Source organism: Temnothorax curvispinosus, unplaced genomic scaffold, assembly GCF_003070985.1.
Source record: "Temnothorax curvispinosus isolate PA1 unplaced genomic scaffold, ASM307098v1 QBEX01004727.1, whole genome shotgun sequence".
NCBI lineage: Eukaryota > Metazoa > Arthropoda > Insecta > Hymenoptera > Formicidae > Temnothorax > Temnothorax curvispinosus.
Window position 1 is genome coordinate 360 of NW_020214507.1, and position 15832 is coordinate 16191.

Below are 15832 nucleotides of genomic sequence, written 5' to 3' on the forward strand. Positions count from 1 at the left end.
TTGTATCGTGGAGTCCACTTTTATAATAAAGTGGCACATTTAAAAACAACAATATTCTGCAGTGGATGGACACCGGATCGGATCAGATCTACTCATGTCTGATTGGATCTGATCAGATAGGGCCAATATTTTGATCAAACCAGATCTGAGTGGATTGGATCTGATGAGATCTGCTCAAATCTGTTCAGATCTCTTCCATTTTTTCCCGGGGTCGCAAAAAACTTTTAAGTTGATTTTACGTCAACACGGCTGGAGCAATCTCAACACTGTAAACACACCAAAGATGGGCATACACTAACACGTTTTGGGAATGACGGGTACTGCTCTCTGGTTATTAGTTTTTTAAATAAAGCCGATGTAACAACGTGCCCCGTGTGACAACGTGCTCCGGTCTACCCTATATATATAAGCATCAAAATTACATCAATTTAGAAGGACCAAAATCCATGGTCAAAACGATTAATCCCCCGGACATCTTTCGAGTGGGGCACCTGCCTCGCGCCCAAGTAACACCCGCCCTAATAGCCGTCCGTTTCTCTTGCGCTTTCAGCTCGATGAAAATCACAACCACAAGCCGGTGTTCTCCAATTGCTCAATTTACGCGCCGGTGGTGAAGGAGGAGGAACCGCCTGGCACGGTGGTAATTCAGGTGCACGCCGAGGATCGGGATCCGCCGGAGGAAGGAGATATTGTATGGCAGCGCGACATCATCGCGTATATGTCACACTTGTCACGCATAAAACGTCTGTGGTAAATTATGCGCGTGGTAAAAAAAACAAGAAAGTTGTTCATGCCATTTTTATGATCTTCAAAGTTTTGCGACCTCCAATTAAAACGGAAAAAAGTTTATGATGCACGATCCGTGTTTGAGCTTGTTTTTAATCATGTACCGTGTCCCCGGTATGTTTTTCACCATTTATTTATTATTTTTGACGGATTTACGCGCATCAAAATGAGATCAGGCAAACGGAAATATCTTGTCGCATTATTAATTAATAAAGCAGAGGTACGTACTATTTTCTCTCATGCCAACAAACCGCGATGAACAAAAATAGAGCGTACAGGCAAGTAATTATAGTTCACTCGCAACATGTTATGCAAAAGAATTATTTTATACGACAAGAGTCTCATTTGATTTGAACTCGAAATCAAATAAATTTTTTATTAAAGAAGTTTTGAAATTGTTGAATTAAAAAACATGTTTAACTTAAAAACAAAATTATTATCTGTATCTGTACATAAATATAGAATGGATGGAAATAACGTTGTAAACTGTGTTGTAAAGGAGAAAACATATTTTTAAATATGTTTCAAATATATTTTAAATATGTTTCAGACATGTTTTAAATATGTTTCAGGCATCCAAATATTCCTAGGAAAATATTGTTTCTAGATATTCGAGACTTCTTTAATAATTTCAAGACTGAGTTATTTTTCAAGATATTCAGAAGTCTGATTTTGAATAATATTTTCAAAATAATTCGTTTTTACATGATTAATTTGCTTAAAAATCTTCTAGGAAATATTTATAGGAAGATATTGTTTCTAGATATTCGAGACTTCTTTAATAATTTCAAGACTAAACTATTTTTTAAGATTTTTAGAAGTTTGATTTCGAATAATATTTCCGAAAGAACTCGTATTTTCGTATAATTTGATTTTCATGAATTTATTTGAAGATCTTCGAAGGACAGATTCGAATTTCTATTACTAGCTCGATTATCCGACGATCGTCTGATCCGACCTCACATTTTCAGGTACCATTACATACCGCTTGATGATCTCTCCTGACGAAAAGTTAAAATTCCAAATCAACAACAAGACGGGCCTCATCAGGACGACCCAGTTTATCGACAGGGACGAACCCTACGAACCCTTCTACGAGAAAGAGGCTTGGCTCACGGTACTCGCAACCGACAATGGAAGGCCGCAGATGGCTAACGTGTGCTCATTTAAAGTCACCATCGAAGACGTCAATGACAACAAACCCGTCTTCGACAAAGTGGTACGATATATATATATATATATATGTAAATTTATTATCATTAAATCTTATTATTTAAATTTATTATTATTATTAAATTAGCATGCATGTACGTGTGGTCTTTTAGGAATTGTATCGTAAACACGATTCGTACGAAAATTGCATGGAATACATCACGCTAAGTGCATTTTAGAAGCCACGCGCACGTATTGTGCGATTGTCGGTTCTCGCTAATACATTTTGGCTTGTTACGCAGGCATACACGGAATCTGTGCCGCAAGATTTACCGGTGGGTCGCGAGGTCATGCGAGTTTCCGCCACCGATATTGACGATGGCAACAATTCCGTCGTACGGTATAGTCTGTCTCCTAAGAGACCGGATGATGCTGTATACTTTCGGATCGACTGCGAGTCCGGTGTCATATTCCTCAACAAGGCTATAGACGTAAGTAATGCGAAGGTGGAACGATATTAAGAGAGAATAGCGCCTTGTAACACTTATCTGATAGTTTAAGCGATAGTTCCGTCGTTTTTTATTAAATCGTTGTTCGAATTTTCATATTCATCGGCGAAGTTTGTTACGTAAATGTTTTCTCTTTTGCTATTTTTAGTAAACGTTTTGCGAGTAACGCCTGAAACAAAAATGTCCGTTGAATAATCGACAGAAATATTATCTTATCGTGTTTACTAAAAATTATATTCTCAAAACTTTGACAAATAATGGAACGTCGATCCATTTCTTATTCGATAAGCTTCCGCTTCCCCGTTTTATTTAACAAATTACGTATGTATATACATGTAAATGTCCTGCATTATGGTCATAATGAATTTGTGCAGCGGAATCCAGGTTACAAATTTTGTATGACGGCGACCGTCGATGATCTTGGCGAAATCCCGCAGAGCAATGTCATTGATCTTGACATACGGGTTGTGGAATTGCATAAGAAGGCGCCAGCTTTTCTACCGAGGTCATCAGAGCCTATCAGACTTAAGGAGAATTTCAACGATTTCGATTCTAGCATTGTCCGTTTGAAAGCGGTTTCCAACATCAAAAATTCTAGTAATTCGGACAATTCGTATCTACAGTTTGAGCTCGTGACCGGCCGAACAGAACAGACCAACAAGAGGAAGACTTTTAGGTACTACACGAATTACGCTTATAATATAATCTAAATAAATTTAAACGTTAGGGTAAATATTTCTTTTTATACAGCCAGCCCCAAATGACTTTTGACTGACCTTAATGTTGACCTTGACCTTCAAGGAGTTTATTAAAAAGTTATTAATAAAAGAAGTTTGGAAACTGTAACATAGTTTTCTGACACTAACCACTTTTCCCTCCAATAAACAATTAATGAGATATTGTAAGATAAATATTAAAAAAGTTACCAAGTTTTCCTTGAATATTTCAAAAAGTATAAGGCAAATAAAAAAATGTTTTAGACAAAAGTTGTTTAAATTAATAAGTAGAAAAAGATAATACAATAAAAAATGAGGGTTTTAATTTAAAAAATTTAACTTGGATCCTCTTGGGCCCAGCACGGGCCTTGGACCTAAAATCTAATAAGATCGTCTATTGGCCTCTTTTGAACCCTCTAACTTTTATCTGAAACATATTCTTCCAATAACCAATACTTTCTGAAATAATTGGCCGTTCCGTAACTTTTGGTACGCAAGGTATACGCCATCGCTAAATATGCTCATATTAAGGCAGTCTCTTTTATAAATTATACGTAAAAAAAGCATAAATTTAGTTTAGATATTTATTTGTATGACATTAATGTTACAGAAGTTTGAAATATTTACAAAAGTTATAAAATATTATCTCCCTTTCTTTTTTCTCTTTTTCCTTCTTCCCTCACTCACCAACTCCATTACGGATCATCGTCCATAAGTACATAATAATGTTAAGTAACGCGTACAATTGTAATATTTTAAATAATTATTTTTTTCTATTTTTAATTACACCACATTTCAATATAGACTAAGCATTTCAAGTTCAACGGGTTATGTTATATGAACTCCTCTGCAGTATAATAACAGCAAGCGACTCGTAATAAGCAAACTCTATGGTTTAAAGTTCAAAAACTTTATTAAAATTAGACGGAAATTTTTTTTATTTTTAAATCTTTTTTGAAACATATTTGTTTGCTTAAAATTCTCTTCAAAGAACAGATGAAACTAGAACCACATACATCAGTATTAAACCGAATACCTATGTAAAATAAATTTTGAAGTAAATATATGAAAATTTCTAAATAGTGTCTGTAACGATTAATCGACTTTGGAAAAATCTGAATATTAAATTTATAAATATTTAGATGTAACAAGAATGTTCAAAAATAGATTTTTTTAATTGTCTAAATTAATTATTTGCAAACTAATTTTATTAAAACAGATTTTTCGAAAACCAATTTTCGAAATTAAAATAATGATATTTTCATAATCAGTTTAAGCGATTTAATAGAGCGCAAATAATCTTAAACATAAATATGATATATTAGAGATTATAATCGAATTTAATTTATGTAAAAGCTTAATATAATGGATATTACTAACAATAAAGAGACTACATAATAGTAAATAAACTCACTTGAGCAATATATTCAGTGCGCAGAAAAAGAAAACTAATTTGCTTTATTGACAAGAGGAGAACTAAAGAGGAGAAATAAAGGAGGACGCGGTAGACTAATTTCAGTTTTAATCCGCTTACACGTGATGATCGAAAATAAGTTGATATATGTCCGAGTGTTTCGTTTAATATGTCTTATAAATAATACTTTTTATAATGTTTGACATTTTAAGTGATCGGTAGTGTAGTTTATAAGTCTTAAAGAAAGATGCTAGTAAGCTGTTGTATAACGCACTTGGTGAGCGTAAGAGTAGCGAGGATGCAGGATCAATACACTGTTAATTTTTTTTGTTATTTTTATTTCTTTTTTAACTGTTTAATATATAGATATATATATATTATTTAATAAAAATAAACATTTGGCACTGACCAAGTGCACTATAGGGCGCTGCTTGCTAGTGCGTCTCCTCCTTTAAAATTTATAATAACCGATTACTTAAAATTTTAAACAGTAAAAAGTACCATTTATAGGGCACATCAAATAAAATACTTGAACACGGATCAATTTATTTTCAATATACAGGGTGGGATACATGGTGCACTTGCACATCTCGAAAATTTGTAAATTATAAGTTGTACGAAAAATTATTATGCACAAAAGTTGCGTGACCGCGGAGGGATTATTATATAATGTATACATTTTTTTTATAAGTAGAGGCAGTTAAAAAATTTCAAGGTCAATTTCGTTTTTTTAATTAAAATGTTATATTTTTTGTGCTACTGTTATTTTGTGTCTATACACGTACGAGTTTGGCTCGCAAGTCCGGTTCGGCGAGCTTGATTCGCGACCCGGACTCGAATGTTTCTTTTACCACACACGAAAAGAAAATGTGCGAATTTGGCTCATCTGACGCCGAGCCCGGCTCGTGACATCCCATAAAGTGAAAAATAAACGAAATCACCCATCTCGATGGTTATTTCACAGACTTTGTCAATCTCTTCAAGAAACTAGTAATGTTATTATCAAGCGTAATCGTATAAAAGCTGCTACCAGTGAAGAAAATACTGTTGCTGTCTTACAATTAGCAAACGTAATGTACAATCCGCACACGAGAGATTGCAGTCAGGAATTAGTCAACGAAGTATACTCCGAATTCTTCACGCTCACAAATTTCATCCCTATCATCTATCACTTTACCAAGAGCTACATGGAACAGACTTTGAAAACCGTGTTCGATTTTGCTAGTGGTTTTTGCATCAAATGCAAAATAATGATCGTTTTTTAACGTTTTATTTACGGATAAAGCTACGTTTACCGACATGCACTATTGGGCATTAAAGAACTCACCACCTTCACTGGATGAGAGAAATTGATCACTAACGACGACGGAGCATTAAGGTGTGGTGTGGCCGTACTCGGCAATCAAATAATTTAACCATACTTTATTGATGGACAATTAACGGAACAAAAATACGCAATTTTTTTAACGAAGATCTTATACCAACGTTATTGGAGAATGTACCATTAAATATTTGTTTAAAAATGTGGTACATGCACGAGAGTCAAGAGAAGCGTTGCATAGATAATTTCCAAATCGATAGATAGGTCGTGATGGAGAATTTTTATGACCACTTCGTTCACCAGATCTAACGCCATTAAATTATTTCTTATGAGGTACATTGAAAGATACAGTGTATCGTGAGCCACCCACAACGGTAGAGAATATGAAAGATCGAATTCTCAAAACGTACGTGCAATAGACTTAATTCAGAAACAATTCAGAGTGCTGTTTCGTCATTGACTAACAGATTATCATTGATTAACAGTCATTGTATTAAAAATGTTAACGCGGGCACCAATTCGAGCACATTATAATTTTTAATATTTTGTTTAATTCATGCTGCAATATATTATTAAGTTAAATCTACAAAAACTCATTAACTTTATTAAAATATTAAAACAAAAGCTATTTGTCGTATGTTTTCTCTATATTTAAGATACGTGACACCCAATCCAGAAACATGTGACAACCAACCCTGGATATGAGGTAAGTTGTCACATTTGCATGATTTTGCTTAGAATTAGATAACTTTTTTGTGTATAAATATAATACATGTAAGTCTAATATTTGTTTTCTTATACTAAAGGATGTAGCTACATTATAAAGTAGTACACGATATTATAAAATATGGCTATAACATTTTTTTTTAAATCAGTATTTGAAAAATGTGACAACCAGCCTCGGTTTCCCCTATACACTATATGTAATGACCCCTACAAAGTCATGCAAATTTCGTATATAACAATTTTTCGTACAACTTATAATTTTCTGTTACATCTAATTGTGCGTAGTCAAATATATAGTCGAAATATATGATTTTTTGATTTTTCGCAAAAATTAATAGAAAATATCAGTATTTATAGTAGTTTTAATATTTATATAAATCTAAAAAACATGATAAAAACAAGTGAGAATATTAATTACCGAAAGTGTAAATTGGTTATCCAAATTAAACAAGCCACAAACTCTGATGCGCAACGGATGCGCCCATAGAAATACTCCCAATTCGGTTGTTTCCTAAAAGTAAAGAACATCGCAAAATATTGTCTTTGTAATTTTTTCATAATTAAAATATAAAAATGTCAATCATTTTTTATGTAGCTATTAAAAATAAGTTAATAAAAAAATGAGTAAAGTTAAACTTTTGCAAATTTTAAACTTTACGAATTAAAATAAATAAGAATTGATCTTTATTCCATTTTGAGGTTTATATTTTAATAAAAATTTCAAACTATTTCTTCAAAATGTTTTATACATTTAATATAGAATTAAAAGATATTCGTAATAAGTAATGTTCAATAAAATTTTACGGAAAAGCCGTGACGGAAAAGTAATTTCGAATGTTTAAGGACGTTCTCTCGTCCTTATACTAGAGAAAATCGATTTTCTTAGGATTTTCTTGAAACTGTGAATATACGTTAATTTAGGTGTGCTTTATGCGTGGTATAAATTTCAGTACCTCTTCCGGTATAAAAAAAAAGATACCGAGTCTCAAAGTTACAAAAAAAAATTTTTTTAATTTAATTTTTTTAGTTTTGGCATTTTTTCCTTAGAACTCGACGAGAAGAGCAACTTTGGTCCTCTTGGCCAACCTCGTATCTCTTACCGTTTGGCCTGGAAAACCTTTTCATTAGTAAAAGTTGAAACTTTGAGGCTCAGTATCTTGATTTTTTATACCGGAAGAGATACTGAAATGTATACCACGCATAAAGCACACCTAAATTAACGTATATTCACAGTTTCAAGAAAATCCTAAGAAAATCGATTTTCTCTAGTATAAGAACGAGAGAACGTCCTTAATGCATGTCTGTATACAATTAGATTGATTATAGCAGTACCATGTATATATACAAATTAGCCCATTTTAATCCATAAATCAAAATATCTTGGAAATAAATTTGAGTTAATAAAATTGAACACATAAGTGTTGAAGAAGTTCAAAGGGATCGTCAAACTATCGCAAAAAAATCGATAGGTGGAAGAACCTTGGAGATTACAAGATCATCTCTGTTTTTTGTTTTTTAAATTGAATCTAGTTCTTCTTTTACTGTATGATGAAGGAGAAAGCGAGATTCATTTATACCATATGTTTAACGTTTTATTAACAAATTTTTATAAATAAAATCAATTCTCGGATTTTAAATTAAATTTCAAGGAGTCCTATTTGTTCCATTACGCTATCTTTATTGCTTATGACTAGTTCTCTTTCATAACACGATAGTTTTGTGTAATGGCCACTCAGATCGTTATGATTAAAATCTCTTTGAAGTTTTTATGTATACACAAGTGTTTACAAAAATAGAGAAGCTATTACAACATATTCTTAAAACCAAATCAAGTCAAAAAGTCCTATATCACTTTTCCCTCCGACAACAATTTTATCGATCAGATAAGTTAAGTATTGAAAAAGTTACCAAATTTTTCTTAAATGTCACAAAAAATATTAGTCAAATAAAAAAATGTATTACACAAAAGTTGTTCAAATTAATTAATAGAAAAAGATGATAAAAAAACATGGGAATTTCTATTTAAAAAATTAAAAGTAATGCCTACACCCAAAATTAAATGAATATTACTCTACGTTATGTGTCCTTCAACTATAATCTAAGATATTTATTGGTGAGATGCATACTTTTAAAGAGATAACAGCTTGTAACGCTTTAAAGGCCTCACCCTGTACATGCGGAGTGGAGCATTTAAACTATTTGGGATACGTTCCATTTAGCGCTAGCAACACTCTTAGAATTATTTCATCCTTGTTGTTTAGCAAATGTTAAACAAGGACGGATGATGCTCATGCACAAGCGTCACGAGCACCAAATGAAACCTACTCTTAAAATGTTACAAGCTATTTATCTCTGAAAGTACGTCATAGCACAAATGTTTTACACAAAGGTTGTACCTATTGTCTGAAGAGAGACAAATAATGGTAAAATTAATTTTCGAAAAATCAATTTTTTAAGATAACATAATTAAATATATATCGTTGCCACAATACGCACGCATGCGCGTACGCGCGCACATGTACAATATATGTATACCGTATATTTTAGTAGTGCGTTACATACAAATTTTACTCACAGTCGAAAAGTTACTATGTTTGAATGCGGAAGTTTCGGCCGAGAATATTATACTTGCCAATACGTTCGCCTATAACAATTGTACGCAGCATTAAAAAGGTTATTACACCAATTTCGCTTATATTTGTAATATGTATACTAATACCTGATTGCATGTCAAATGACAGATACAACTTATAGCAATAATTTGAAGTGATGAAATTAGTATCACATACGGGATATAAAGTAACAGCATGTTGTTAAGTATATCTTTTCCATTAAAAACAGTGCTGAAGACATTAGTTGTAATGTCCATTAACATACACGTGATCCAAATAAGCAACTGTGGGTTGTAATAAAAAGTGAGATGATTTGTTGCATCGTGAAGGTAACGATGTAACCGCTGGAGATTCACGATGGCAAGCCTGTCGGCAAATAATCTGATATTGATGCCAACAGTCATCCCTATGTACATAAAACCTTTTATTAAGATTATTTATTATATACCATAAACATCACGTGTGCGCGTGATAAATATACTTAATATATTTATATGTTATATATAAATTAAATATATATAGATAAAAAGTATTTTATTTTTAGATATTAACTTAGATATTTAGGAACATTCATCAATTTTAATATAAGTTCTTAATACTAGCATTTGAGAATCGTTATTGATTGAGTTAACTTGATTCGATTTGTTCAACGGTTTCGAATTGATCAATTGACAATAATATACCAATCAATCCATAACACAGTCTGTTGAGATGATGAAATCTGCGACGCAATGCATCGTATAAGAAGTAAAATTTTGCGATTTCCATGGAGAACGATATTCGTGTTACGCATATTATCATAAATTCAAACAAAACTGTTTTGTTTAAAGTTTTGTTTCTAGCATTAAATATTATTATTAGTAAGATAGGTATGAACCAAGCGCCCAAGATCAATATCATAATCAGCCATTGCATATAGTGATTCTTTCGTTTGTCATCAGTGCACCAATGATAATGCTGTATTAAATTATCGAATTTACGAGTTGTGGATATAGTACGTTCAAATTCCATATGTCGCAGACACGACAACAATGCCGTTAGAATCATATAGGAAGACCGGCTGTATAGATTCAATCGTTTTAGAACACATCCCATATTAGTCTCACACACAGTTAAATAAGTGTTAAATGTATAATATCCTCCGGCGCAATACATCCCGCACGCGATCAGTGAGTACACTGCCAGTGGGTGAAAATTTTTGAATATCGATAATTCATCAATCGTGTGTGGATGACAGCCACAAAGGCGCGATATGTATAGCAACCATCGACAATTTTCCAGCATGATTTCACAAGAACTGACTTTGTTGCTATGATCATTGCTAACATATCGCTATGTTTCACTTATGCTGGCGATAAAGCGCAGATAAATCTGTTTATTACTTCAAACGGGACTAATAACAGTAATTTGTCTCTATTGCGTGTAGATCTCAGAGATAGTAATAAAATACTACATGAGAAATTTCTGACAATTCTCTTTCACGATTCCAAGCTGATCGAAAAAGCGAAACATGCGAGCATTAAAGTGTTTCTGTATTCGTTGAATTACAATTAGCTCTTTTAAAATGTCCTTTTCTATATAATAGCGATAACATTTTGTAACTATTATGCCGTGATACATATATAACAATCAGATAACTGAAACACACGCAACCATTTAATTGCAACGTTTGCTCGTAATTGATTCCATGCAATCTTCATCATTTTTGTTACTATTAATAGTATTATTGATAAAACTACATAGTTATGACAACCTTACCGATTTAAATGACCATTACACATATATTATCAAGAATACGCGAAAAAAATAGACAAATTTAAGTTTCGATATAAGACAATGATCAAGCTAAAAAATACGCGACGCATAAAACAAGGTCAAGCCACTTCCGATATATGTAATTTTATAATATTCGTTGCAATAAAATAATTGATCGCGCATTTAAACTCTAATTCCCGTTTTACTTTCAACGGCGAGATAGACAAGCTTAAAAAAATCACGAGCAAAACCGTGTTATCACTGCGTTCAATGGAGGCTAACTGGCCCAATGATTTCACCAGATCAAGATCCCTCCTATCCGCCAAGTGGCATGCCAGGTAGTATCCGACATAGAGAAGAACGATTCACATAGTGGAGAGCGAGCTGTGCTCTGCTTCTGTCGTATTTCATAGGATCAATCTGCGAAAGAAAGTTAAGTGACCCGTTGAACACCAAAGACCTCGCTGCAGGAGGAAACGAATCTCGGATCTTCCGGACTGCTGCGATAGCAGCCATTTCGGCAGCCAGTTAACGGCAAACTTTTACCTCTTTCCAAATATAGTATTATGCAATTCCCGAATGTTTTCACGATTTAATTGGTATTTATTATAACTTCTTACAAAATCAAGATACGCGTGCGAAAATATATTCTTCCGTTATTAAAAAAAATACATATATATTTTATTACAAAAATTATGGATAGAACAATTCCTCTCGAAGAGTGGTTACAAATAATTTTATTGTAGTTTACTATTATATGTGCGAGTACGAAAGTTTTCGAGTACCGACTGTTCGAGATGAATCAAACCGATAACAGTGAGATTTCAATTAATTTCGTAGTTAAATATTTAATGGCATAAAACTCATGTAATTTTTAATTTTTCTGTGATATTTAATCAATTATAATAAGTAATTAAGTAGAATTATCTAAATATTAAATGCAACATTTAGATAATTAGAACTGTCAAAATCTTACAGATATCAGGGTACCCAATCGATTTGTCTCGAATTTATTAAGTACTCGCACATTTTTATTTATGTTTATCACAATATTATAGTAATTTGTTTCAATAAGTATATACCTCTTTTTCATAAAGTTTTAACAACTGAACAAGTTATATAAAAATTTCTTACGTAACATGTCATACATTGCATATGTATCTTATTACATTAGAAAGTAATTAAATAACCTAAAAATATATTAAATAACCTGAGAAATTAAAAAATTAATTAAAGTTCTGGAATGGCAAAATGTCCAGTGCCTGAAAAAGTTTCTTAAAAGAAACTAAAGATTAAATAAAAATATATATCCATTTGTGTAACTACTTCTTTTTTAAAGGAGTTATATGAAACGACCCTTTGGTCGTTTCGAGTTTCGACCAAAGTTAAGTTTTTAAGGAGGTTCTACAGATACTCTCTAGTCAGTTGAGAGATGAAGAGAAAATCTTCAAATTCATCGGTTCTAAGTATTCATAAAATATTTTCGTGAATTTTGATGACGTTAGAGCTTATATCATACCCATATTAGTCGAAGCGAGGAATAATTAAAAATATCGTGTAAGTGCTCCTTTGACTCTGGCGGCTTATAATGGAAGAAAATGTGGTAACGTCGCGAACTTGACAGTTCTGCTCATATGATCACGGTTATTTCACAATTTCACATAATTCTAGAGCGAGTATTCTCCGTAAGCGCTCGTAAACGTTAGGTGCTTAAGTTTGAGGTGCTGTCATACTGTGGTGCTGTACTGGCTGTACACTTTTCGCGCGGGTGCAGTCGCTGCGACATTGCCAAATCTCCCTTGTTATTCGAAGCACGCTACGTGAACTGTGATATGGCCTGTTTCAATAGCCAATATCACAAAATTTTACGCGATAACCCTTGTTTTTCTCGATATTTCTGAAAAGCTTAGATTAAGATCTATAAGAGCTCCGTTTTTTGAGCTTTGGTGGGTCGCCTTTATATAATTAATATCTCGTTTCCTGTCTCCAAGAGCCCCTCTGCCATATGTAGTTTATGTTAAAAACTGTGATTTCAAAATTCATTTTTGCAAATTTTTACACGGTAAACCGATGCTAAAATTTTTCGAGCACTTTTCTTGCATCTCAATTTACACGTCCATAAAGTTTTTTCCAATTTTTAGATACATCCATTATCTGTAGAACCTCCTTAAGGAGGTTCGATGGCTTCATCGGAGGGAGTAGTGAGACGCGGGGGTTCTGGAAACAGCGCACTAGCGTTTGAAGTAGTGGGAATGAAGGGGATCGCTCTGATTGGTCGCCGCGTGTATAATGCGTGCTGCTGTTCACGTCGTTCACGACCATGACAGTCTATGCAGACGAAAAATCAAGCAATTTATGCTTTAATAATTAATTTTTCTACGAAATGTCCTAAAATTGTACTTTTTAGGTTTTCGGAGTAGATTTTTTTCAAAACGGGACGGTGAAAAATTCCCAAAAAATTCACATAATTCTATTTTGCATTGCAGAACAACATATTAAAATTTCATGAAATTCTCTGCATTTTGTTGTAGCCATCGAACCACCTTAATTTCTTTAGTATAATTCAAATTTGTCTATAAACAGTAACTATCCATGTTCAATCTGCTAAGTTATTTTTAGCATTAAAGTAATATTAATATTAATTAACGGGAGAATATTTAATAAGGAAAATAAAGTCTTTTCTCTCAGAATATGCTGTTTAATCGATTTCGTGATTTTACTTTAAAAATTACGTAGTTGTCATCGTTATGCCGAAACCACTGCTTCTGGAAACCGCCAAGAAAACTTGAAATTAATTTCGGCCCTGCAACAAAAACCCTTAGATTCAACGAGACACCAAACTAGGCGCCGAAGATGGGTTCTATAGAAACTGATGAGAAATAACTCTCTACGACAAAAATCGTTACGACTCTCCATCAGTATAAAACCACGCATTTGCGTCCATCTGACGCGAGAAACAGCGATAAGGCCTTATCACCGAGGCAGCGATCGCGTCTATGAACATGACAATAACACGGTATTTGTATTAACTTTTAACGATTTAATGTATTTAACGCCGAACGTAATTTAAGAAGATTTCTTTAACAAATTGTTTAATATTATGCGAAATTCGCGAAAATGTTTTATCGAGAACGAGATAAAATAAACGTTTCAAATTATAATTTTTTATAACGGGCAACAATCTGAAATCCGAAATTTCGCAAAAATATGTTAATTTTATTTGTTATTTGACTATTTCATAATATGTAAGACGCGGATGTTGACTTTCATGAACAAAAATATTATAGGTAAATGATCATTGTCTAGCATCGAACCTTTTCACACTTTTATTAAATAAATTATACTACTTATCATAATAGTAATAATTTCCAATACGAAATTTTGAATAAAATATCTCCCGAATTTATTAACAATTTTTTAGTAAATAAAAATTACTTTAGTAAATAAAAGCTTTCAAGTAAATGTTTATCAAACGCGATTCTCGCCTTATTATACGCATCTGCTTACATTTATACATTAAATATTACATTATTTCTATAATTCTTTATATATACAATATAGGTATATACATAATGTACCTATACCGTGCCAAACATTTCAGAACGGCCAATTATCTAAAACAGTATTGGTTTATTGGAAAAAAGTTTCAGATAAAAGTTGGAGAGTTTAAAGGCGACTAATAGATGATCTTATTAGATTTTGGACCCGAAGCCTGTGTTTAACTCACAATCAGTAAAGTCCAAGTTAAATTATTTTAATGGAATTTTTTATTGTATTATCTTTTTCATTGTATTATCTTTTTCTGCTAATTAATTTGAACAACTTTTGTCTGAAACTTTTTTTATTTCTCTAATACTTTTTAAGATATATAAGCTTATATAGAGAGCAAACCATCAGCGTCCATTGCTGTTAATAATGATGACATAATACAGCTGTTCAACGCTTATAAAAATTTGATTAAAATAGCTGATGCCAATAATAAAGACATTGATGGAAGAACACCGTTACACTACACTGTTAGCAATGGACAGGCAAGTGTTGTGAACACATTATGTGTCTTACTAAAAAACGGAGCTTGTGTTAATCAAGTTACTAATAAAGGTGATATACTATTACACACTGCTACTTCTAAAGGTTTTAAAAAAATTGTTGAAGTTTTATTACAACATGTAAGAGTCATGATAAATTAAACAATTTTTTCAATACTAAAACCGCTGCTAGTGGCACTACATCGCTTCACGTTGCAGCCAAAAATGATTTTTTGGATATTACCAATTTATAACATTAAAAATAATGAAGATAAAACACCTCTTGATCTTTCTGATGACCAAAACGTTAATGAATTACTGAAACTAGTTGAAGAAATGTTTAGAGATGCAAAAAATGGTAATGTTGAAATAATCAGCAAATTAAAAGCGATAAAACCGGATGAGTATATAGTTGTAACAAATGCTCATAATAATCAAGGAAATACGTTATTGCAAGTTCCTATAGCTAATGAACACAACAATGTTGCGAGTAAGTTGTCAGAAATGCTAAAAAAGTGAGATGAAAATTAGCAACTTGTCAATATAAAAAAGAGAATTAAAAGCTTAAAACTTTAAGGATGTTTTATATATTTGTCACCATGCCAGGGTACTGTCGGCTAATCACCGGCCCGTACATCTGAATTTAAAGCGATTACTGAAACCTTATAAGAGATTTTATGTTCCACTTGGGATTTAAAGGAACTAATCATTATCACCATGTACATACAAACAAGTGCCAAATATAATGTTTGATAGTTACAATGGTTGAAATTTTTTCAATACAGTACGAAAATGTAAAAATCCTATAAAAAT

The 15832-nt window shown here is 32.5% G+C and overlaps 2 protein-coding genes across 2 annotated transcripts; one reads left to right on the forward strand and one right to left on the reverse strand.

The window, feature by feature from the left end:
• The first annotated feature begins 566 nt into the window (after positions 1-566).
• On the forward strand, positions 567-3320 carry LOC112453831 (DE-cadherin-like). Its single transcript, XM_025014788.1, has 4 exons — positions 567-691; positions 1758-2005; positions 2241-2429; positions 2822-3320. Exons 2-4 carry the CDS (start codon positions 1778-1780, stop codon positions 3155-3157), a joined length of 753 nt encoding a protein of 250 aa, XP_024870556.1. The 5' UTR covers positions 567-691; positions 1758-1777; the 3' UTR covers positions 3158-3320.
• Positions 3321-3815: 495 nt separating this feature from the next.
• On the reverse strand, positions 3816-15755 carry LOC112453832. Its single transcript, XM_025014790.1, has 5 exons — positions 14883-15755; positions 9344-9642; positions 9200-9268; positions 7043-7135; positions 3816-4199 (listed from the first exon to the last, which is right to left on the reverse strand). The coding sequence occupies exons 1-5, from the start codon at positions 14914-14916 to the stop codon at positions 4149-4151; spliced, it is 546 nt and encodes a 181-aa protein (XP_024870558.1). The 5' UTR covers positions 14917-15755; the 3' UTR covers positions 3816-4148.
• Between the last annotated feature and the right edge of the window lie 77 nt (positions 15756-15832).